The sequence below is a fragment of the Gobio gobio genome (assembly GCF_949357685.1).
Source record: "Gobio gobio genome assembly, chromosome: 23".
Classification (NCBI taxonomy): domain Eukaryota; kingdom Metazoa; phylum Chordata; class Actinopteri; order Cypriniformes; family Gobionidae; genus Gobio; species Gobio gobio.
The window spans coordinates 31,110,360-31,136,476 of record NC_137119.1 but is presented as its reverse complement, the minus strand read 5'-3'; the positions used below and the strand labels follow the sequence as shown (position 1 = coordinate 31,136,476).

Here is a 26,117-nt window from a genome sequence, read left to right as displayed (position 1 = left end):
GAAATGGACATATTTAGTGCTTGTCAAAACAGTATTATTGCTCAAGCCTTAAGTATTAAAGCCTTAAGTATTAAACATTGGTATGTAACATACAGTGTTTATGCTACAAACATCAATGACGCCTCAAATCTACCTCCTTGAGAATATAAGGAACGAAAAAGCAGCATAAATATCACTATAAAATAGAGGTTCCACTACTTATTATACTTAAATATTATTTCTATGGATACACTCTCAGAAATAAAGTGCAATTACAACGTTATGGGTACAGCAGCTTGTCAGTGGGGCAGTACGGTCAATGGAACATATTTGTACCTTATTTAACCCTATGAAAAGGTTCATAGCAGTACCTTAAAGTAACATATTGCTCTAAGGTACTGCCCTTTTTAGGGGTAGATAAGGTACCAATATGCACTTTTTAGGGGTAGATAAGGTACAAAGTTGCCTCTTTAAGGGTACTGCCCTAGTGGCAAGCTTTTGTATAAGCAAAAATATAAGCTATAAGCACAATTTTTGCACATTTGTTTCTGACATTGTATAATTTGCACAAGATGTTGTGAAAAAGAAGCAAGTGGTTTCCTAAAACAATCTCAGCATGAGTTAAAGAGGTACACTGGATGGATGGATGGATGGATGGATGCATGGATGGATGGATGGATTATAGAAAGACAGATAGATAGACAGACAGACAGGTAGACAGATAGACTGATCGATAGAATGACAAAACAATGGGTGGATGGATTGATAAAACCTCAGTATTATAGAAAGACAGATAGAATGATAGACAGACAGACAGACAGACAGATAGACAGATAGACAGATAGACAGACAGACAGACAGACAGACAGACAGACAGATAGATAGACAGACAGAGAGATAGACAGACAGAACAATAGAGAGATCAAAAAAAAGAATGATATAAAGACTGATAGAACGACAGACAAACATACAGAGACTGATTAATAGAATGACAAAATGGATGGATGGATTGATTGATGGATGATAAAACCTCAGTATTATAGAAAGACAGATAGAATGATAGACGGGTAGACAGATAGATAGACAGGCAGAGAGATAGACAGACAGAACAATAGAGAGATCAAAAAATAGAATGATATAAAGACTGATAGAACGACAGACAAACATACAGAGACTGATTAATAGAATGACAAAATGGATGGATGGATTGATTGATGGATGATAAAACCTCAGTATTATAGAAAGACAGATAGAATGATAGACGGGTAGACAGATAGATAGACAGGCAGAGAGATAGACAGACAGAACAATAGAGAGATCAAAAAATAGAATGATATAAAGACTGATAGAACGACAGACAGACATATAGATAGACTGGATGGATAAAACCTCAGTATTATAGAAAGACAGATAGAATGATAGATGGGTAGACCGATAGATAGACAGGCAGAGGGATAGACAGACAGAACAATATATAGATTGTTTCCTAAAACAATCTCAGCATGAGTTAAAGAGGTACACTGTAAAATCTAATAGTTATCCTGACTTCAAACTCTTTCCATGTTTTGTACCGGTTTTGCTTGGTGACCCCAGTAACTTCTACAACACCTGCTTTGTAAGCTATCATAGCTTCACCCTAAAGCAGCTCACTGAGTAGGCGGAAAATTTGCTTTGTACTTGCTGGCATATTCCTGAGAGACTGATATAAAGATTAATGATGATTATATCCATGTGATTGCAGTACAAAATGTGGCTGTTCAGTGTAAGCCAGCAGGGTAAAGCTACCAGCCTAGCTCTTGTGATGTGATCCCCCCAAAAATACATTTAATTACTAGACCTTTCATATGATAGGTCAAAATGAAAAAAAAAAAAACATAAACAAGGTGTTAATTTTAAATATGACATGCATAAACTTTAAAGGCCAACTGAGGTGCCTTGAAATGCGCAGCATTATTCAATGTGTTGACATAATTTCCACTGAAACAGGAAGGCACGGTGGGACATATCGAACAGCTCCTCCCCTTTTCTAAAATGGCCAATAGCGCTTTGTTTGTATCAGAACCGTTAAAGCTCGGTAAAGGTTTCCCCTCCTAATCTCCTCCATATCATTTGCAATTATAGCATTCCGTGTAGAACTCAAATGGGTCCAATACGTTCTGGTATGCGCTGACTCATATGCTCATATGTGCCGCTCTGTGCTATCGTGTCTCTGGACTGGAGCCGACTGTGTGCAAGCTGCGGCGGTTTGCTAGCCTAGAAATCTAGACGCACCCTAGCGGCAGAAAATTTATTTTGCCACGAGTGTAGTCTAGCAACTCTCGGTAGACCTGAGAGCTGGAAAAACCAAACTCTGGTCAGGCCAATCACAGCGTGTGTAGAGTCGGTGGGCGGGCTTAACATAATGACGGCATGTCACGGCAGAGTTGCGGAGGTTCTGCGTGCTACTCGTAAACACAGAAGCTGACGATCAGTGGTCTTTTGAATCGGCTTTGGCCGCGACTCTGGAAGATTTGGAGTTAAGCTTTTATTTGAGAAAAGAATGAAGAACGGCACTGAAATCATTCTTAAGAAAAGAAGCTATGTTCGAAGTTTTGCCGACCGGATACGGCGAAAGTCTATCAACTAACGTTAGCTCGGCTTCACCTTCTTCTTTGCTCTGGTTGGTTGTAGCGCTATCCAATTGCATGCAGCGGGAATTTGAAAGACAACCGTTTATCCCGCCCCTCGGATTGAGCCCTGTCAATGGTGAGTTTCCAGATCCAACATCTTGATGAGGATCTGGCTTGTCAGGCTAACGGTTGGCATGACACTAACATGAAACCAGACTTTATTCGCCCCAATGGAAAGCATATTTACACTGTCTGAATCGTTCCCTATTCCCTATATAGTGCGCTATGTGCCATTCACCATGTAGAAAATAGTACATTTCAAGGGAACTAATGAAAAAACTGTGACAACTGACCATGTCTAACCACATTTCCCTGTTGTAATATTGCTATTGTTTGGTTTTCTATAGGTGTCTGATGTTGATGAGGTCTGGGCACAAATCAAGCGTATAGCGTTAGTTCTGGCAGGTCACGTTAGTCAAGCTTGCATCAGCTGACTGTCAGCTGATCACGTCTACCTTTAGGAATATGATGCCTATCACAGCATGCATATAAGCTCCTTCAGTATTATCAGCTGCTATAGCGTTTCACCGGAGCTAATTACCCTCCTCCATCCCCAGCTCCCCCTCTTGTCAGTCAGGATTGGGCATTCTGATTCCCCCTGAATCAGACTAAATTCCCGAATTAGGTTGTACATTTTAATATTGACATTAATGCTATCTGAAATACATTGTTGCCTCTGTTCTGTTTACCCTAGGAGGGTTTATCACTGCTCTCCCTGCTCTTATCCATGCTAGACTTCATGGATGCGCGGGGAGTTCTTGCCCAGAAAAGAACCATACCGCCAATCTAAAGTATATGCTAACTGTCTATCACTTTGACGATAGTGATTCTGACAGAAGTATCTGTTGAGGTGCTGACTGTCATAGATGAAGATGTACATCTCTCTCCAAATCCTCTCTACTTTGACCCAGTGTCTACTGCCATCATTGTTGAGGAAAGTATTGCAATGGACAATCTCCAGAGCCTACCTCAAGCAATTTGCCTTTTGCTTGGGCTGTCATATGCTATATTTGGATTGCCACTACATTTGGATTACCCTAAAGCCATGAAAAACACTTTCAAGTTAATTCAAAGAGTGAAACCTGACTTGGGACTGAAAAAAATAAAACCAATGCCAATTGTGCTGACCACCTTGTGCCATACTTAAGCTCATCCTACTGATACCTCTGTTCACAAGAAGCACAACCTACATGTTTTGCTTTGTTTATAAATGGTTCTAAGTTAAAACTGTATTGCAATAGCATCTGTATTGCAAATCACTACAGCAAATGTGCTATGTCAGTTGTTGTAGAATAACAATAAAAAACATGAAATATAAACTGTGTATAATTGTGATGAACGGAACTGTTTTCATTGATTTATAATGGATGTTTGAAGCACTAGAATTACTGGATTGACACTAAAGCAAATCGGTTTGCATGCTTTTTTTGATTTACAGTGTACGAGCATGAAACACTGTTGTGTTAACTTTCTCCTCTGACCCTCAAACTAGTTCATTACATAATGATACTCCAGTTCACTGAGCTAATGAGGTAAAGCAGCTTCCAGCTGGGTCTTGAGATGTGTTCAGCATGCAGGCAGGCCAGCTCCGGCTTTCACCTGCCACAAGGACATGCCAAGCCACTGGCACGGACAATACATCCCAGTAGGGTGGCATGCACAACAGAACAAAATTCAACTGATGTCCTTGCTTGTTGCCATGAGCCTGTTCTCCCAAAGGAAACTTCTAATTTGGCATGGTTCACTGAAGAATGTATTTTATCTAGAAAAACGGATGCATACGTGAGCCTGACACTTGCCGTCAATATAATAGAAAAAGTAAATGTTCAACGTTAAATGCTACATTGTGATAATTCATGATGTGATGTGTGTAGAAGTAATTTCAAATAATCTGTAACATTTTCTAAAGAATCTTTTTTTCCTTTGTCCCACTTTACCAGAGGCATATTGGCAAAATGGGACGGGGTGATACTGGTAAAGTGGTACAGCATTTAAAGGGATCTAAAGAGGAATCAAGAGTTTATTATTAACTTATACAGCAATAAGAATGATTATGAAAAGAAATTCCTTTGTTTATAAATGTTTTAAATTAATGTTTTAAAAATACTAATATTATATATACCGGTAGTATATAGTAGGGGTGTAACAATATATGTGTCACAATATTTCGCAATACAAAAATACGACTACATGTAAATAGTTCACCCAAAATAAAAATTACTATGTGAGGAAAACATTCAAGTTTGCAGAGTTTTAAGTGTCAGTACTGCATTAAACTACCATATATTTAATGATGAATATGTATATTGTATAATAATGCAGTGGGTGCACATTTGTGGGTCCTGATGCCAAATGGTTTATGTTACCAGTAAAATATATATCTAGTCAATATTCAGTATTTTCAGTTTCATATCATGAATATTTTTATTCTGGTGTCACCATTGTCCTGTGCATTTTGTTACCAACATCATTTCCACCCCCAAAGTAATACCAAATTTAGCATTTTAATCAACAGTACATTTTTTGTTAACTTTTTGCCATATGGCTTGATGTGTCGCAATAACATCGTATTGTGAGTTCAGTATCATGATATGTATCAAATTGTGACATGAGGGTATCATTACACCCTTAGTATATAGCAAAAAATTACAAATGTTATATATATTATCCACAATGGGATGGCTCACCAAAAAAAAATGAAAAATGAAAATTCTGTCATTTTCTCACTCTCAAGTTGTTCCAAATATGTATGTTTCTTTATTCTGCCGGAAGATATTTTGAAGAATGTCGGTAAACAAACAGCTGATGGGCCCCATTGACTTCCATATTATTTTTTTTAAAACTATGTCAATGGGGTTACCTGGTTGGTTACCCATATTCTTCAAAATATCTTCTTTTGTGTTCAGCAGAAGAAAGAAAGGTTTGGAACAACTTAAAGGAATAGTTCACCCAAAAATGAAAATTCTGTCATCATTTAATCACCCTCAAGTTGTTCCAAACCTGTATGAATTTCTTTGTTCTGCTGAACACAAAATAAAATATGTTGAAAATGTTTATAACCAAGCAGATAGAGCAACCATTGACTACCATAGTATTTTTCCCCCTACTATGGTAGTCAATGGTTGCTCTATCTGCTTGGTTACAAACGTTCTTCAAAATATCTTCCTTTGTTTTCAGCAGAACAAAGAAACTCATACAGGTTTGGAACAACTTGAGGGTGAATAAATTATTACAGATTTTCATTTTGGGGTGAACTATTCCTTTCAAAACAAATGACAATGTGGTCCCTAGAGACATATCTGTAAACCTTTCCTCCTACCTGAGGAAAAAAAAAAAGATTTACAATCAAGCAAATTATAAAAAGAGGAAATGATTGTGTGGTTTGGAGGAAATGGACAGTCATAAATTCTGAGTTCCTCTGACAGGTGTTTTAAAAACACTGACTCCATCAGTTGAGAAGGGTTCATTACGCTAATTGAAATCCAGAAGAAAATCGAGCTGATTGATGGCGCATCCTGGTCTCATCTCCATCCATTGCACATGCATCCAACACAGCATCCACCTCTATATTCCGGAATGTTCCGCTGACGCGTCCAGACACATCTACAGCTGGCCAGCCATCAAACGAATGGAAATGAAATACTAAGTGAAGCTGCATGCTGAGAGCGAGCGAGTCATGATGTGCTCAGGGGCTACACGGGCAGCGATTTCTGCTCTGAAAGGCCTTGGAATAGCCAGATGGGAAAAAATGCTTGAACATACTCATGCAACCATTTCAGAATGGCACAGTAATTCCATTTTGTGTGTGCACTATATCTCTCTGTTAACCCACATGCAAATGGACTGAGTAAACAGTCACGGTACGGTATCAAACCCAAGGGCGAGATACAGGTAATGTCTGCACTAAATCAACCGAACAAGACCCATTAAGCCCTCGGCTGTGCCTCGAAAGCATGATCTACACTACTCAAACACAGCCTACAGTACATTCACTCGTGTTGGTACATTGATGACATTCACGGGAAGTAGATTTCATTCCCAATTACACCACACTGTGGGTTTTACTACACAGAGAGAAATGTGGCCGTGAAACCTCTGAGCGGTAAACCTCTTTCTGATTGTGTTTTTCTGTTTTCAGCTCCTTTATCACAATGGTTGCAAAACGATTTCACACACCAAAATGTTTCTTCTCATTGATGGTTTGAGACCCTTTCAAAACTAGTCAAATCCAGCTCAGAGGAACGGCCCATCTGTACGCAATTTTTTTCTTGTAATGATGTTTGCAGCCTGAAATGGATAATTTTGTGGTTGTAATTTGATAGAATTTAATAATTTACTCTGCCATTATGTTTTATTAGAGTCCAATATTCAAAACTCTTAAAAATAAAAGGTTCTTTGGCGGGGTGTATGGTTCCATGAAGAACCTTTAAAATCCAAAGAACCCTTCCATTGCACAAAAGGTTCTGTAGACTATAAAATGCTTAGAAAAAAAATGGTTCTTTAAAGAACCTTTCACAAAACAGTTCTTCAGGGAACCAAAAATGGTTCTTCTATGGCATCGCAGTGAAAACCCCTTTTTTGGTTCTTCCTGACACCTTTATTTTTTAAAGGTGAACCATCAGAGATAGCTGTTAAATTGTGTGCATTTCTTTTGTTATGTAATATATACATATTTTTACCTTATTTCATGCGTTAGCACACCACAAATCTGCCAAATCCTAATGTTATTGAGTAAGAGATACAGGGGGAAAAACATAAACGCATAACCACAAAAAAAAAAATGCAATAAACTTAATAATAACCAATGCATTCTTAATTCCTGCCGAAAACAGATGTGCGGCTTCTTGATTTCATCATTAAAGGGATAGTGCACCCAAAAATGCAAATTAGCCCATGATTTACTCACCCTCAAGTCATCCTAGGTGTATATGACATTCTTCTTTCAGACAAATAAAATCAGTTATATTTAAAAAATCCTGGCAAATCCAAGCATTATAATGGCAGTGAATTGTTGCCTCGTTTATGAAGTCCATAAAAGAGCATCTATCCATCATAAAACTGCTCCAAACGGCCAAGCCAAATAAAGGCCTTCTAAAGCGAAGTGGTGTGTTTGTGTAAGAAAAATATCCATATTTAAAACTTTATAGACTAAAATACCTAACTTCCGGCAGAAAGCCGTACGCAATTCGACTTTTGTTTTGCTCTATCCTCTGCACTTCTGTGTTCGTCAATACACATGCGTCAAGGGTTCAAGGGTCAAGGGTCACTTTTTTGCCGTTAATCGATGCGTACGGCAATCCGCCGGAAGTTAGTTATTTTAGTCAATACATTTTTAAATAAGAAAATGTCATATACACCTATGATGACTTGAGGGTGAGGAAATCATGGGTTAATTTTCATTTTTTGGTGAACTAACCCTTTAAGCTGCAATAATTTCATGTTGTGGAGTGTTATAAGTGAGGAGACTGGAGACAGAGATGCGTCGAGTCGACTTTACTATCCACTTCAAACATGCATTACTTTACAGCGTAATGTAAACAACAGTCACACAACGTTAACCCGGAAGTGCTTAACTCGAAACCCCGCTCCCTTAAAGGTACAGTCTCTAGGTGAATGTCTCTCTATTTAACTTGTGGGTCACCACAATGTCACATAAGCATTATTGAATGGTTTGGTGGCAGTCCAACAGGAAGTCAAGGGAACTGCTTTAAATCTCAGAAGCCTGAAGTTTTCAGCTCATTTTTATGGCTGGCATACAATGCTTCTCAGACTTGCAAATGTGCACGTATTTGGTTAGTAGGCACCTGCTAGATATTCTGCGGCATCTGTCATTGTGCTGAAATATGGAGGATCATGCGGATCTTTAAAGTCTTTAAATTGTGTCCACCATTTTTAATTGCTTTTCTGGATAGAAGCAGAAAATAGGGGGCAACGAAAGACAAAGGAAGACCATCTGCCAGCATCATCACCAGCAAATCAGAGCTGTTTTTTTTTCTTCCATCAAGCACTAGAACACCGGCCAACTCCAAATCGCTGCCAGCCCAATTCGTTGCAAAAACAAAGTTGAGCACACTAAACATGCCTGAACTTCTCTGAACAACCTAAACTTTGGTGTGCAAACAGAAGACAAACACACAGGCTTTCCCATCGCTTCCAAACAAAGCATTTCTAGTTTTTCAAGTTCTTTATAATTACAAGATACATAATAATATACAATTAAATAGACTATTAAAAAAAACAGACTAGAACTAGATATGCTGAATAGAAATTTGACTTTTCTTTAATGATTTCCAAATTTCTAAGCCTGGAAATCACAAATGTAAAATTCCTTGACTTTTTCATTTTCCAAGACTGTGAAAACCCTGATTGGTCACAGTTGCTGTATAATTTTTGTCATGAAAAGCATCTCTTCAGACTCTCCCATGACCCTGCTCAATCCAAGCATTTGAAACCCTAACATCTTGCTTGAGATTCCCACTAGAGTTAAACTTGGCAAGTATGTTTTCATCTCAGCGAGAGAATCAGAAATCAATGACCTCAAACTGTCAATAATGAAAAGTTCTCCCTCGCAAAGCTCAGCTGAGGTTCTGAAAGCAGTTAAAAGAACCAACGGTATAGTAAACCGAATACCTTGTTAAGTCCAGTATATATAGCACAATATAATCCAATGCCAAGAGACTGAATGCAATTAGAGAGTTTAGCTTCACTCACCATTACGATTCACACACTCACCACACTAGAAGCACGTCATTCAAGATCAGCATCAAAACTGTTTTTATTGCTTCCATGAGGGTCTTCCCACAAGCAGTCACACATGCATTGAGATGGGGGGTTTGGAAACCATGAATAAGAGGTGGCAGCACCAAGGTTTTGGCTTACAGGCATAAACTTGGCCGACATAACACATCCTACGGGACCTTTCTGTCACAGTGCATTATGGGTTACAAATTGCAAAGCAGACGGAAATCTCATTCTGTGTTACAACATACTGGATCATATAGCATCCAACAGTCAAAAAAAATCCCCACTAAATCAGCCTTTGAAATAGGAACGTATCAAATTTCAAAGGATTTTTTTAAATAATATAATATTATATAAATATTTATACAAACAATAAAAGTATACGTAAACAATAAAAATGATTTACTTAAAGCCTTTACATATATAATAGTATACGTAAACAATAAAAATGATTTACTTAAAGCCTTTACATATATAATAAAGTTGAAATATATTCTAAATGCATTAATTATGCCTTTCAATGCACCTTACAATGCATTTTATGGTCTCATGAATAATTGTAACCACAGTCATAATACATATCTATTAGGGGTGTAACGGTACACAAAACTGACGGTACGGTTTTGAAGTCACGGTTCGGTACGGGTTCGGTACAGCAGTTTTAAAAAATGGCTTTTTATTTATTTTTTATTAAACAGTGGTTTACTGAAAAAATTGTGTCTGTCCTTAAATGAATTAAATTATAACTAAACGTTTCTAAAAGATAATGCTGTAAACTATGTAGGGAGCCCTTACTTGCACATTATTACTATAATATTAAAGGTTAACAACAGAGCCCAAACTATGAGCCTATATTCAGCTGATATTCATGTTTAGATATAGGATAATCAACATTCAAATAACACGTAAACATGTAACATGTAAACTTCACATAAGGCAGTTTTTGCATTAACTCCTAAATCTAATTATAAAATTATGTTTTTTTCTCCAATTCGTTGTTGAAATATAATCTTAGTGACTGTCATTTTCATGACAGATTTATCTAAACATAGCATTAAATAATCAAGACATCACTAACAGGTTAAGTAGAATTAATATATATATATATATAGGCTAATATAGTGCATATATTTAGTGAAAGAGTTGATTTCTCTAGTAAATTAACAGCTGTGGATACTGAATGACTTCTGACTCTGAGGTAAATGCTGCGTGACATTGTTTACAAGCTGTTTGACGTCTTTCCGCGATTGAAACACTGATGGAGCGATTACACGACATATGATACGTTTCAGTAAGTGTTATCCTCAACATACCTTAAGATATTAATTCATGTTTATTCTTCTGGAAGAGATGATCGCGTTCACTCGCGCGCACGCGCCGCGGCCGCTTGAATTGACGCGCCTATAGTGATCAGTCGTCACATTAAAGAGCGTCAAAACAGCATTTATCGTTTGAATTTCGTGATAAAATGGACTGAATACTTAATATGTTCGAGTGGGAACTAGGATTGTAGTGTGTTCCGCTCTTAAAACAAGCTGACTGTTAACTGTTAAAGATCACATTCGTAACCGTTCGGTACACACACGCACCGAACAGAGAGCCCTGTACCGAAACGGTTCGGTACGAATACGTGTACCGTTGAATACCTATTCCTATACCTATTGAACGCACCTTTAGAAAGCATATTATACTTAAAGTGTCACCGTAAAAATACATTTTAAATGAAAAATTAATAAAACAAATATATAATATACTTAAATAATTGTAATTATGTATATTATTTCTAATATTTATAGCATTTTTGCTGTGGTACTGAAACCATCTACAGGAAGACCAAAGGGGCAAACCCCTTCACAAAGATCAGCTCATGACTCATTCTGACCATTTCATGTCATCGAGAGCGGTTTATTTTCTGCTTTCTGTTCCTCATGTCCTCTGATCCACCCATTTCTTTCATTTCCATTTCATTAGCTCCCTTACTCTCAGCCGTACAGCGCATCTACTCTTGCTTTTCTCCCTCATGTCTGACTCTTCAATTGTTCTCTCAAGTGTTTGCTTTCATCTCTACAGATCACGCTTTGCAATCAGAGGGCTAAACAATTTTGTGTGCTTTTGATTTTGTGTAAATGCACTCATGCACACATACAAAGGCATACACACAGTGACAGACGCACAAAAACATCTCATTTGCTCGATTCTGTCTTTCTATATTTACGGTTCTTCTTTGATTAAATGAAACATGGTTTCTTCATCCTTCGTATGGATTTGTTGAAGGTTAAACAACCCAGATTAGCACTGATTTATCCAAGTCTGCCAATGTAGAAGTCGCCAATTGCCTGCTTTTTCATCATACAGAAGATTCCATACTTTGGGTCTGGATATTTATAAAGATTATGGTTCGGTCTAAAACTATAAGATGAGAAAGATTAAAGAATAGTACATTGCTCTTACCGTCCGCTCACAACAAAACAGGCCACCAACAAGACCAGAAGCACTGCACCTCCAGCCACTGAGATGGCCAGTATGGTTTGCTGGTTGGGATCTCCAACCGCCAGCATATCTAGGAGGAAAAGATAGAAACCCACGTTAGAGCAGATATTATCTTCAGTTGGTCAATTTAGCAGAGTGCATAATAATATTCATGGTTATTTTCACGGTTGTTCAATCAATGTTTATGTGTTTAACATCAAGATTTTAGGTTAAAATGCATATGAATGCATAGGACAGTGTACAGTTGTGGTTGTAATTATTGGCACCCCTGGTAAATATGAACAAAGATGGCTGTAAAAATAAATCAGCATTTGCAATCCTTTTGATCTTTCATTAAAAAACATTTGCAAAAGCTTATCATTGAAGTAAAAGAATTGAAAGTGGGGGGTAATCACATTATAAAATAAATGCTGACCACAAATGTATATTGTAGGTGTTGCTGGTCACCATCTTTTTTAAAAAACATTTTTATTATTTTAATTTAAAAAAAACAAACATTTATTTTAGTGCTAATTGCAAATGTAGTACAAATAGTACACATATGTCATGCAGTTTTAAAATTAATTAATACATCATATTTCCAGTCTACCAATCTATGTCCTTAACCAACAATGCTATTTAAGAAAATAGTAGCACATTTTAAACAAATTTCATAACCATTTTCAACTATTCTGACATCATTAACTCTTTCGCCATTGGCAAAGTTTTCTGGCTTTCTGTGTTTTCACTGTTATACTATTATGGATCTATTATGGGAAAAAAGTACAATCAACTTGAATGTTTAAGTTATTTCAACTTAAATTACATTAAACTGACTGAAAAACCTTAACTGAATCTTGTATAACTTATAAAAAAGTAAAAAAATGCTTATTTTGATGAGCTAAAGCAATGTAAAAACATATGTTGTCATAACTTATTGATCATATAATTTTTTACAATTTAGAGAATCTTCAGATCTAAACAGACAAAAGGGAGCAGAAACAAGCAATAAAAGCATTGCTTATGCACGTTGTAGTCTTTCAAAAAACGTGATTTTCTAAGCTTTTTGTTCAAAATGTTGTTTTTTTAATAAACTTACCCACATTCAAGTGTTGATAAAAAAGAATGCATTAAGCTAGAAATCACATACAACCAAATTCATACAACTAAATATTCTATGACATTTTTGTGAAAATGATCAAAAATGCTGATGGTTGCTGGCAACTTAAAAAAAAAAAAAAAAAAACACTGGCAGGGAATGAGTTAACGTGCGTTATCACATAGCAACGAAAAATCTTTATTAATATTTTAGTACAAAAACAAAAACAACCCATGTAAAATAAGCTGAATTTCTTCAGATAATGTTACAATAAAAAGATTTAAGAAAGCATCTCCCTCTAATTATGTGCACTGAACGGTGGCGTGTACCATATGGTACACAAACTATGAGACAAAAACAGCGGGACATCTGCCTACTCTGAGCTGAAGCTGCTCACACTTCAGAGGAACACTGACAGAAAATCTACATGCTCAGACTTCAAACACCGCAGCAAGAGAGCAAACTGCAGCGCGCGAGGAGCCTCGTCTATCTCAGGGGATTAATTGAACGTGTTCACATGTATGAATATTTCACAACCTCTTTCTACGCACGCAGCGGATCGGAAATTCAATCAGCGGCATGTGATGGAGAAATACATGCGTGTGACACAGGTTACAGTTTCGCCAAAGCAAAGTCCATTCCCAGAATGTCCTTGCAAAATTTTAAAATATTCTGCTTGGATTGAAAAATTATGGGTTTTGGTGGCCCTTGCACAGTCAGAAATTATAGAGGGATCTAAAATCAAGGGCATTGTGAATGGGTTTCAATAAAGCAATAAGACACAAAGCAATGTGCATAAAACTCACTTAACTAAATATTAAGCACACAATTTCATTACAAGGTAATTTTATTAAGCAAATTCATTAAAGGGTAACTTCAGTGATTTAGCATTAAGCTTTGTATCAGTAGAAACCCTGTAGTATATTTGAATTATGGTACTTTCCCCCCTCATATCCCCTTGAGACGAGAGAATTATGCAATTTATTTCTGGAAAAATTCCTCCGATGACGCAAATATCGTCATTTTGCGTCATTGGAGGATTTTTTGGCCAGAGGGTAAAAACTACAGCCATATCCCCCTGAGACGAGAGAATTATGCATTTTATTTCTAGAAAAATTCCTCAGATGACGCAAACATTTTGCGTCATTGGAGGATTTTTTGGCCAGAGGCTAAAAACTACAGCCAGTAGAGGGAGCTGTTCCGCATGTTTTCAACCCGTCCACAGGGGAGAGATCTCACGCACAGAATGTAAATGTGCTCGGCTCGGCCTCGGGCATTCATAACGGAGTTGTGCAGAGCAAAGTGAGTGTTTCAACTTTTCAATGAATTCCTATGAAAGTTTAGCTTCCATATGCGTTCAGAAAACGTGCCAGACTGGGACACGCTCTGAAAAATGACAGCCACGCTTACCTCAGCTCTTACTTCCCTCTCGTGCTGAATGAAATCGGACTCCTGCTGTGTTTGTCCTGTGACTTTCGTTCGGCTCACTCACTTTATTGAAAAGACACGTTCAGTTTTTAATTGTAGTGTTTATTCTCTAACTGAACGAAATGATTGTATTATTATGAAGATCAAAACGGAGGGAGTGGCCTCGTAGGGCAGCGAAGCAAGTGCATTCTGGGAGTTGTTGTCTTTCATCCACATGAGACAAAAAAACATTTTCTGTCTTTTCTCAGTCTAGAAGGCACCAAATTCAAAAATAATTTCACATTTCTACTACATAAATGACACAGTTTAAATACACATTCATCTTCCCAGCGCTGAAGTGCCCCTTTAAGCAACATCCTTTCGCTATTGGATATTGTCTCTCATGTTTCAGGTGTACAGTGATACGAGAACAACCACTTTGTGTCGTGAAATGATCTTGTTCAGTTGTGACCCATGCTGGCAAAATGAGTCGCAATGAGCAAGTTTTCAAAAATGAGTTAGTTATTTTCACATTCTCTATTAAAAACCCTTTAAAATTATGTATGATTTGCTTGAATCAGACAAAAAATGAGCTACACACCTGTTTGAAGTTGATAGAGTCAGCAAAGTCAATTTTGAGAAAAATCGAGTTAAAGTTTTCTGAAGGTTCCAAAACAAAATCACCTAGCAACCATACCTTAAAATCCCAAATTTGACACAAACCAAGTCAACACCAAATATCTATAGGGAAAATATATATTCAACTTTTTTATTATACCACAATTGTTTGATTAACATTAATGAAACAGACAACCTATATATTAAGACCTACTGTACTGCATGGATCCAATATAAATGTCACACATCAGATGTTTTCCCCATAAAATATGTTTGCGTGAATACTTGCGAATACTCGCCAAGAAATACTATAATTCTGTGTATATGTGTATATGGGGATCGCGCGCAGGATCTGTAAGTCAGTGTGAGTGAAATCGTTTTCATGGACAAGGTTAAGGTACTTCTCTCCGAAATGTAAAAAAATGTATACTTTTAGAAGTTTAATTGCCATTTGGAGCATTGGGATCGCTAGACGAGGGCTTAATTAACAAATTTTTGTAAAAAACAATAAAAAAAAATCTAAATGTTTTACTTGTTTTGCTTGTAGCTTGAAATTATCTTGTGCCCATTCTGACTCATTTTGCCAGCACTGGTCACATTTTAACATGGATGGTATTGACCAATCAGCTTGCAGGATCAGAAATGTCCATTTCACAATGAGAAATTTAGGGTCAGATTTTACAGTTAGTTCTCGGAGACTAGAGAAGAATATTGTGGCTAATCGCCAGGAACTCCCAAAGGGATTCACTGCACTGTTAGATGCAAGAGATCTTAAACAGGTAAGACATTTCTGGATGGTTCATGGAGGATGGGTTTTCACTCACCCTCATGGCTCGTCTCCAACTCAATCTCTCCCCTGTAGTTCCCATAGCCACCATCGGTACGTGCTCGAACCCGGAAGATGTATGTGGTTCCCGGCTTGAGTCCATCCACCGTCATGCTGTTGGATTTGGTCTTCAGGACAGTGTAGTTCTGATCCTGCTGGTTCTATAGCGGGAAAGAGTGGAATGATAATTGAACAAGGCAGCTTTCTATAAAGACGGATGTCTCGATCCATCACAATGATACCTGAATCCTTTTCCTGTCTTGCAAAACCCAGGAGGCCGCGTGAACTTTGTTGAATCATCCATAATGGATCGACTCACATTCACAGAAACAAACGAAGAACAAGAGAACAAAGCATGCAGATCGGATACAAATCAGTCAATTGGCAATTAGCGATTAGCTCAGATGGAATTTAGTGCTCATTCAAGCAACTCCTGCCAACGGCTAACACAATGCTTTTCACGTAGATGGATTGAACTGAAAAGAAACAGCAGATTTCTCCATTTTTTTTAAGGGCCTAACAGCTTTTCGGCTTCCAGTAACTGGAATTTATCCAGATAAATGACATCAATCCTACTGACGCCTCATTGTCCAATTCTCATTGTCCAATCCTAAGGAGAATTCCATACAGTGTGCTCATGTTAATATTTCACAGCTTATCGATATCCATTCATCTTCCTTCATGTAAACCCTTCACTAAAGTGGCATGTGGCGTCTCGCTTAGGGAAATCTAACGTTCCAGACAGGAACGCCACGCCCTGCGAGAGAGGGACTGCCATATTTCCTGTGGTGCTATTAAATCTAAGATGGGCCAAACAGGCGGCATCAAACGGATCGCGGACACAGCGGCAGCCAAGCCTGTCCATCTGTGCGCTCCATCTAAAAGCCACATAGTCCATAATCACCTGAATAAATCATAATAATTACCCATCACCCTGTCTTTATGCCACACAGCCAAATACTGCGGTACAGGAGGGTGTCACCGAGGGATCTAAACAACTATCTGCGCGAAATCATTTACTCTGTGTACAGAAATGTTACTGTTGAGTCACACTTGAGATAGGCGACACATCTGTACCATATCAGCTCCTGGCCGATAATAGAGACATTTTAATTGTGTATTTTTACATTCATATAATGCTCATTTCAAGTTTGCTCAAGTAATGCTCATCTTTAAAAAGAGTAATACATGTAATTTTTGGCAAACCTTGTGGGCTCAATTAAGCCTGTTCACATGCTTGTATTAAGTAAATCTGTCATTCACTTGTCCAAGTAAAAAATTAGCTTGTCCGGAATATTTTTTTTTCTTTTTTGTAAAAATAATTTATTCTGAAGCAATATTCTCACCAGTGTTCAATCAGCTTTGACATATTTAAATATGCATATTTGTGATATTTTTACCTTTTTAAAAAGAGAAACAGGGGCATAGCCTAATTAAATATAGGCTATGCTTCAGCTTTCATTTTATATTTTTAAATTTGATCAATAAATTAAATTAGAATAAGACACTATAGGCTGCTACCAATCAAATTAAATTTACACTGAAAAATTACAACTGCATTAAATAATGTTATGAAATTATTTTTAAATATTTTTGAATATACAAATAAGAAACTAAACCGGCAGTAGGTGGTGGCAGGTGACCGTCTTAATGAGTGAGTCACTGAGTCAACTCAAACGGATGATTCATTCACGAATTAGGTGGTCGTTTACGAATAGGTCATTGCATCTTTGATTCAACCGATTCACTCAAACACTGAATCATTCAGTAACACACTGTTGCAGTGAGATGCGTTTCTGTTGTGATCTTTGTTTGGAACTATTTTCGCTGCTGAAATAGAACAAAAACAGTCCATATTGCATCTAAAATGTAAGTGACTTAATGTTAATTAGTTGTTTATGGAACTGGCGTATGAAATCAGCATTTTCAGTCATATATAAATAAATATAAATATATATATAAATATATATATATATATATATATATATATATATATATATATATATATATATATATATATATATATATATATATATATATATATATATATATATATATATATATATGTAAATAATCAAATATATATATTTAAATGTATCATATGTATTAGCTTATAATTATAATGTTTGCTTATATTTAAATTAGTGCTGTCTACTTGATTAATCGCGATTAATTGCATCTAACAAAAAATGTGTTTATATATGTGAATACATACATATATTGCAATTAATCGATTTGACAACACTAATTTAAATATATAAATTATATAAAGTATAATATAGTAGCTGCCAGTGCAGAAATTTTTTTTTTTACTTGCCTTACAATATAGCAAATGTCACACACAATATTGTACATTTTATGACATTACATAATCATCACGTCTCAAATGAAAAACAACAAAAATACTTGAAATCAGATTTCAGACTAGTTAAAAAAAAAAAAATTTAATCGGATTTTGAACTGCATATGAATGAGGTTTTAATTAGATTTCAAACATAATCGCTTATGGCTTTCATGTGTTTCTTAGCTGTTCAGACTACAAAATCTAAATAGATTTGAATTGGATGCTGTAAAAAAAAAAAAATTGGATTTTGACTGCCCGTCTGAACAAAGCCTAGGTGATTGGTTCAGGACAATAATGTCATCAAGTCGAAAATGTGACAACCTTGAAGGTTTTTGGCAAGCGGGACATCTATGAATGTTAATTGGGACCGAATGAAGCATGTCTGTGTTAACATTACAGCCTCTCCCCAGGGTACGATAAAAGTGAGCTGCCATATGCCCAATCAAGAAGGACTCACATCGGGCCAAAAGGTCATGGAGATTTGGGTGTGTTGAAGAAAAATCTAAGCATTTAACCTTTTCATAATAGGTGACTTCATATTCCACCACGGTCCCGTCGGCAGGTTCTGGACCCTGCCATGCCAGCGTTACACTGTCGGTGCCCTTCCTTTCCTTTAAGATGACGCTCACTGAAAAAGAAAGAGAGAGAGAGATGAATTGAGATTGATTTCCATGCAAAAGAGGAGGATTAATTACACTTCTAATTAAAGAGTATGAGAGGGCTGGCGGAGCGCTCCTTGTCTTTTTTGGGAGTGATAAATTATTCTGCGTGTGTAGTGAGTCATTTTCGCCCCGTACTATATTGCTGGCACGCAGCCAGAGCACCTCAGCCCTCTATTCACACAACAGCAGCGTTCACGAGCCGCCCTGAGCTAAGAGAGACAGAGGTGCTAATGATGGTGTCAGATTGAGAGTACAAACGAGGGCCTCCCGTTTTGGGCCCCGGCAGCTAGTGATGAATGAAGGAGCTGACGTTTCGATCTTTAATGAGCTGTGTGAGTCTAAACTCGGCGTACACTATTCTGATCTGCCACGCAACGCTGACACAGTGACATTGCTAACTGCCGTACGCACACAAACACTCTTAAGCTGATAAACAAACAGCTCCGCTCATATCTCAGCATGTGTTTGGTTCACAGATAAAGAACAGATACGCTTCAGTTCAGAGTAATGCAAAGAAAGGTGTCTAAAAATATCACAGGAGAAGACGTAGCAGGTGGGTTAAATGATTAAAAGATCTGACCATCATGTAGAATAATAAACTTTCCATTGATGGTTTGTTAGGGATACAAACATTTGAAAATCTGGAATCTGAGGGTGCAACAAATGTAAATATTCAGAATATCCTTAGCAAGGCATATTACTACTAATAATAATTTTTATATTTAAAGTAGGAACATTTCTAAATATCTTCATGGAATATGATCTTTACTTAATATCCTAAAGAAAAATCGATCATTTTGACCCATACAATGTATTGTTGGCTATTGCCACAAATATACCCGTGCGACTTATGACTGGTTTTGTTGTCCAGGGTCACATTTATTATTTTTATCAATTTGGCAAAAACTCGTGCCACTTAATATGTTTGAGGAAACTGCATTTTCAGGATTATTTGATTATTAGAACGTTTTTTGGTAGCATTATCTCTTTTCCCGCCATACACAGCATTTTCCGTTATTTGTGAGAAAACGCTTCCCTGCCAAACATAGAATTTTCCAGGTTTCCGTGTTTTCACCGTTAGACACTAGGTGGGGGGTGCTATTACGCATCTTCTGAATGAGTACAGAGTCTCCTGATCAAAACACAGATGAAGAAGACGCAAAAAAACAAGTGATCCAATCGTATGTAAGCAGATGCATATGTAAAATAACGTGATCATCAACATTAAACATCATATAAATCAAAACTATCTAATGTTACTGAATGAAATATTGACCCAGGACGAGCTATAGGACTGTGAAGCTTTAGTTTATGAACTCGATCTATTCCATCTGTGTTTTGATAATTGTTCTGAATCTGATCTGGATGTACAAAAATCTAATTTTCTCAGCTTTCTGTTCAAAATGTTGCTTTTTTTTATTAAACTTACCCATATTCAAGTGTTGATAAAAAAGGAAGGCATGAAGCTAGAAAAAAACCCTGGTTTATTTTGTTTAAAAGCAGAGGGTCTATTCTTTTGCATGTTTGCATATTGCATGTTCAGATATTCATACAACAAAATATTCTATGGGCCATTACATTTTTTTGAAAATTATCAAAAACCCTGGTGGTGGCTGGCGGAGGCGGAGGAAAGAGTTAAAACATTTTTTACTGTCCCTGTTGATCTATTTAATGCGTCCTTGCTGAATAAAAGTATTCATAAAAAAACGTACTGACCCCAAACTTTTGAACGGTAGTGTAAAAAGTGCAAATTTCATATTTTATTAAGAAATGAATAGGCTCAATTTTCAATAGAGGAGATTAACGTAAATACCAGAATTATGCATTCATATAGCATTACAACACTCTACATTCAGTTCTTATTAAGTCATGAATCTGTCAGCTATATTTGATGTTTTTGTCATGTTATGTTTCCTAACAATTTGCATTTATAAATATTCCTTTAGCGTTCACTCGCACACCTGCCGATGAAAGATGTGCACTGAAACATCAGTCAATATCCGCATCATGCAAAACATGCAAATACAGGCACTACATCATCCCAGAAGCCTCCTCTCGACACACGGATTGTCTCTTGAATATTTCAAGCGGTGTGGACCAGAGGGCAAGAACTCGAAATATAGACCAATCACAGTTAGGTATAACTCAATCCGTCCCCGCCCACAGTGGCGTTTCCACGGTTACAGGCATGTCAGCTCTCATAAGAGCGAAGGGCTGTTGATCTGGGCATCCTGGGTGACTCTCCTCTCAGGCTTCTCATTACGCTGCTTCTCGCTCCTGTCTGTCTCTCTCTCGCTCTTGTTCTCTGAGGGGCTGAATCATACTTAACCACAGGATCAGGAGAGCTCGTCCCTCCTCTCGACCAATGACGGGCTTCGAGCCACACACAGAGTGCGGGTTTAAAGGTCAGACGAGATATAAGAGGACCCATTGAAACAGCATACCAGTGTAAAATTCAAAAGCAGGAAGCAAGAGACACAAATTGTGGATAAAGCTGCAGCGATTTAATCACACAAGGAGAAAAATGTGTAACGGTTTAAAGCTGTTGAAGGACTGCATATCCCTGACCCTGAGAGACAGAATAGTGATAGAATAAATCTACATCACATAACATACCATATTTTTAGTATGAATCAATTTAAAAGGCCAAAAAAGGGAATAAAAATGGTATGTGTTCATTACATTTAACCACCCCCCTGCAAGGAACCCCTTCATTAAAAAAAAATTAAGATATCTTCATATTTTCATATGTTAAGGACTCATTTATACTGTATATGAAAAATATAAAGTGCGATATTATATACCAACATTTATATTGTATATTGTTATATTCATGTTTTGTGTCATATTTATAGAATAATATTTTATACATTCATAAATTATTCATATTTTTTAGATTGTACATTGTATTATAGAATTGTTGTATTATATAACAATTGGTTTGATGCCAAAACAAATTAAAATATATTTAGGGAAATTAATTATTTTTATTTATTATATTATATTCTATTAATTATATTATATTCTATTAATTATATTATATTATATTCTATTAATTATATTTTATTATATTTTATTATATTTTATTATATTTTATTATATTTTATTATATTTTATTATATTTTATTATATTTTATTATATTTTATTATATTTTATTATATTTTATTATATTATATTATATTATACATGCATGACCGTATTCTACATCCATTAATCCTACCCAATATCTAAATTTAACAACTACCTTATTAACTATTAATAAGCAGTAATTAGAAGTTTATTGAGGCAAATGTCATAGTTAATAGTTAGTTAATAGTGAGAATTGGACCCTGATCTAAAGTGTGACCATATTTATATTTATACAAAACTATATAAAGACTTAATTTCTATGTCTTAATGTTAAAACTCAATAGTCAACAGAATAAAATAATTGCATTTAATCTTATATATATAAAAAAAATGCTTTAGAGTTCCTGGACAAGAGGCTTCTAAGCAGTCTTTTACTGTAACATAAAACACATAGAAGAAACACTAAATGTAGATGTGTGACATCTCACCTGTCTGGCTGGTGGTGACGTTGACGGACACTAGTTGACGTGGACTGGGGCTGAGATCTGAAACTCCGTTCAGGGCTTCTATGCTGAAGGTGTAATTGGTGTGAGGCTGCAGTTCTGTGACCAGAACCCTGGGGTGCGTCAAGCCAAACTGCCTTGGGTTGAAGTGTGGACCGCTGCCGCAGGGAACGCACTTCTCGCTGTCTCCTGCTGCCCCTGTTTCTCCCGAACACTTCCTGCAGTGGACACTATACGTAACATCTCCACGTCCGCCACTGTCACGAGGGGGACTCCATTCTAGAGTGACTGCCGTCTCGTTCACCATTGAAATAGGGTTGCCGGGTGCAGAGGGGGGTCCTGATGAACGTACACACAAGTAAAACACATTAACTATACCGTTATCCAAATCAAATCTTTAAAACACAACAACAAACTGGATGTTTCATTGATTTATTTTTGTGAACATTTAGAAAGCCACAGAGACCCTCAGCTTACTTGTACACGCCATAGAGCGAGGGTCCGATTCAGCCCTGTAGAAGCCTCTCTCACACACACACTCGGAGGCTTTGTCCTGGTGGGAGTAGCTGTGCGGGGGGCACTTCACACAGTACGCATCCATGGCAGAGGCCTTGTAAAAGCCTGACCGACATGCTATTGAAGAAGAAAAAAAGATTCAAAAAATGATTTGATTTATTTTCAGAAAGATTAATATCATTATAATAAATTAATTGCATTATAAGACAAATGTTCTCACTATATAGGCTATACACACACATTTTCTTTTTATAAAAAAATATTTTATTTTCAAAAATTACCATTACTAGAGCCCCGTACATAATAAAACTGTCTGTCTGTCTGTCTGTCTATCCATCCAGCCGAAGTTTATCAATTAAAACACATGTATTTACATATATAATTATTTAAAGAAATGTAAAGGTACGGTAGCAAAAATATAAAATAAATAGTATTATTATACAACAAAGAGGATGAAAAAAAGTTCAAGTAAAATTGCATTGTGACATTTTAAAGCATGAAACCTTATACTTGACTTGAGTTTTTTCTTTTCATTTATGAAATACTATTGAAGAAGCAATGCGAAGAGAGTTTTATGAGGTTATGAGGGAGGTTTCCTCTCAGCTCTCGTCACCTTCTTCAGCGAGGCATATCTAACATCCCACTGCAGCATTAGCCCGACTGGAGGCACGTGGCGGCCGTGTTTGTGCGTGGGGGGGAGGGGGTCGGTTAAGTTAGAGCCGAGTAAGTCAGTGATTCGTGTGTGTGTGTGTGTATGCGCGCATTAGAGCACTTCCCCTCAGGGAAGCCGTGCCAGACTCCCATGTTGCCCCTGAACTAAAAGCAAACCCTATATTTCTGCAAACACATCCCAAACATGTCAGTTCTTATCAGCCACAGCACAATGCCTCCAACATATTTCTCTTTTCAGAGCGACTAATACTGAACTTTGGAGCGTACTAATGGAGTGTAGAGTGACGACAGCTTTGAGAAGCAGTTAAAGGGTGATGTAGTTTTGAGAGGTGTTGCTTGTAAATTTATCCACGGTAAGTGACTCAACCTGTGCTGTAATTAATAACTCAAACACTGAGAATGTCTTGGGCTCCAAGTCATGCTGTAATTCCTATATGTGCCATACCAGAAAAATACTTCTACTCTATTTTTTACTTAACTATCCAAAAAGGATTTACACTGTAAAGTGGTAAATGGGAAAGGCTAACCTGCAACATTTCCTGCTTCCATTTCCTATATCCATATCAATAAAAGTGGCATAAAAGCATTATATTGTAATGGTTACACTCTAAAAAATGCTGGGTTAAAAATAACCCAAGTTGGGTTGAAAATGAACTAACCCAGCAATTGGGTTGTTTTAACATTTAACCCAACCGCTGGGTTAAAACAACCCAAATGTTGGGTTAAAACAACCCAATCGCTGGGTTAGTCAATTTTCAACCCAACTTGGGTTATTTTTAACCCAGCATTTTTTAGAGTGTATAATCATATTATACATGTGTTTAATTGTTTTATATGTGCTGTGTATTTTATGGTTAACATAATGGTTATATGGTTAATTCAGGATAATTTGGACATTTCAATAGTAAAAAGTGTTCCACTACCTAAATTCACCCAAATAATATTTAATTACAATATAATGCATGTAGGGCTTAGTATTGCAATGCATGCGCCAGAGGAATAACATTAATATCAATATGAGTAGAATATGCATTACATTGCATGCTTTATAATTTACACTCACAAGCACATCATCCTCCTCAATCCATTAACAGACGCTCTGATTTACCACCACATTAACATGAATTAATGGCCGGAGATGTATCATGATCAATAAGACAGCTGTCCCTCTTAATTAATTAATCAACATCTTTCAGTTCCTCACCAACCAATCAACTGTGGTTTATTGCACTGTTATGAAGCTTAAAAGGTCAAATGGGTCAAAACATTAGCGGAGGAGTCGTTCAATGTGAGATACAACCATGCAAAATGCTGTTTTCTTTCTGACCAGTCCAGTTTCTACTTGCTATTATTTTTTGGTCCAAACAAAAACGTACCTTTCACATCTAAACCTAAAATCGTAATAAGCGTAATACATATTTGTACCCTAAGGACCAATTGTGGACCTTTTAAATGTGTTTTGTACCCCTAGGAACAAAATTGTACCTGCACTGTACCTTTTTTTCCTGACAGTGTACCACAGGTAGGCTTTCTACAAAGCAAATGACAAAGTTTTCTCCACCTATCTCAATCGAACGCCATTGACAAAGCCACACACACATAGAGTGAGAAAACATGAAACCGACAATGCTTTAGTAAAGATAAAATCCTCTCAGCGGGAGATCTTTCTGAGAGATTAAAGGAACAAGAATTTGCTCTAAATGCTTTTACTTCAATCTGCCGAGAGGCAGTCGAGACCAGCAGAATTAATACTACTCTTAACAGGAAAACGTCGATTTTTTTTTCCATTATTCCATAGTGTGAAATTACTAAATCCTTCCTTTATCAGTGTCACGCTGACTGCGTTTTGTTATCTAGCCATGTTCTCCTTTTATTTACAGCGATGTCATAATCCACATGACCACAAACACATTAAAAGCCATCATTGTTTTTTAATGCCAGAGCTCAGAGCGTTGCATAGTTCCTGTTTTTCTGCTGAACAACAATACAAAAGGAGTAGATACACAGATGTGCACACAAAAAAAGCCATTTTACCAAATGGATACACTGCTGTACTAACTAAAGCTTTATGCTAACAGGCTTACTGAATTCTGGCACAAATCCGGGAGTATTCACTGACCTAAATAATTCTGGAGCTAAAACGTACAGTTTTCAGGGTTATTAGGTGAAGTTCTGCTGCATGGAGCGTAAAGACACCCCGTGATTCCAGCGTATTAAGCTAAGACCTACAGAAGGAGCAATTGTTGAATGTGTAACCTGGTGGTCAGTGTGCGGTAAGAGGTGTAAAGTCCCTGTGGTGGTTTGGAACGAGGCCTGAAATGAAACAGCATGTGTGTATTGTGGTTTTGCAACCTCTCGGTGTCCAATGCCAAACCAGAGAGCCGTAGGAAAGCCCGGCCTTTTGTGGAACCCAACTGGTCTAGTGTCTCATAGCCAGCACATTGGCAACAAGGCAGATTTCAACTACGCCTGCTAACCACAAAAGTGTGTTAGAGGATATGGAAATGCAGTGAAGGTCAGATTCAGGAGAAGCAATTTGCCC

The 26,117-nt window shown here is 37.0% G+C and overlaps 1 protein-coding gene across 1 annotated transcript in view; it reads right to left on the bottom strand.

Annotated features, from left to right (window-relative positions):
- ek1 (eph-like kinase 1) overlaps positions 1–26,117 on the bottom strand; it is an 86,857-nt gene that overhangs the window by 24,693 nt on the left and 36,047 nt on the right. Inside the window, exons 4-8 of the mRNA XM_079805487.1 lie at positions 22,865–23,020; positions 22,373–22,726; positions 18,668–18,780; positions 15,807–15,969; positions 11,841–11,949 (exon numbers count right to left, since the gene is read on the bottom strand). Of these exons, the coding sequence (XP_079661613.1) occupies positions 11,841–11,949; positions 15,807–15,969; positions 18,668–18,780; positions 22,373–22,726; positions 22,865–23,020 (895 nt within the window). The remainder of the gene's footprint in view (positions 1–11,840; positions 11,950–15,806; positions 15,970–18,667; positions 18,781–22,372; positions 22,727–22,864; positions 23,021–26,117) is intronic.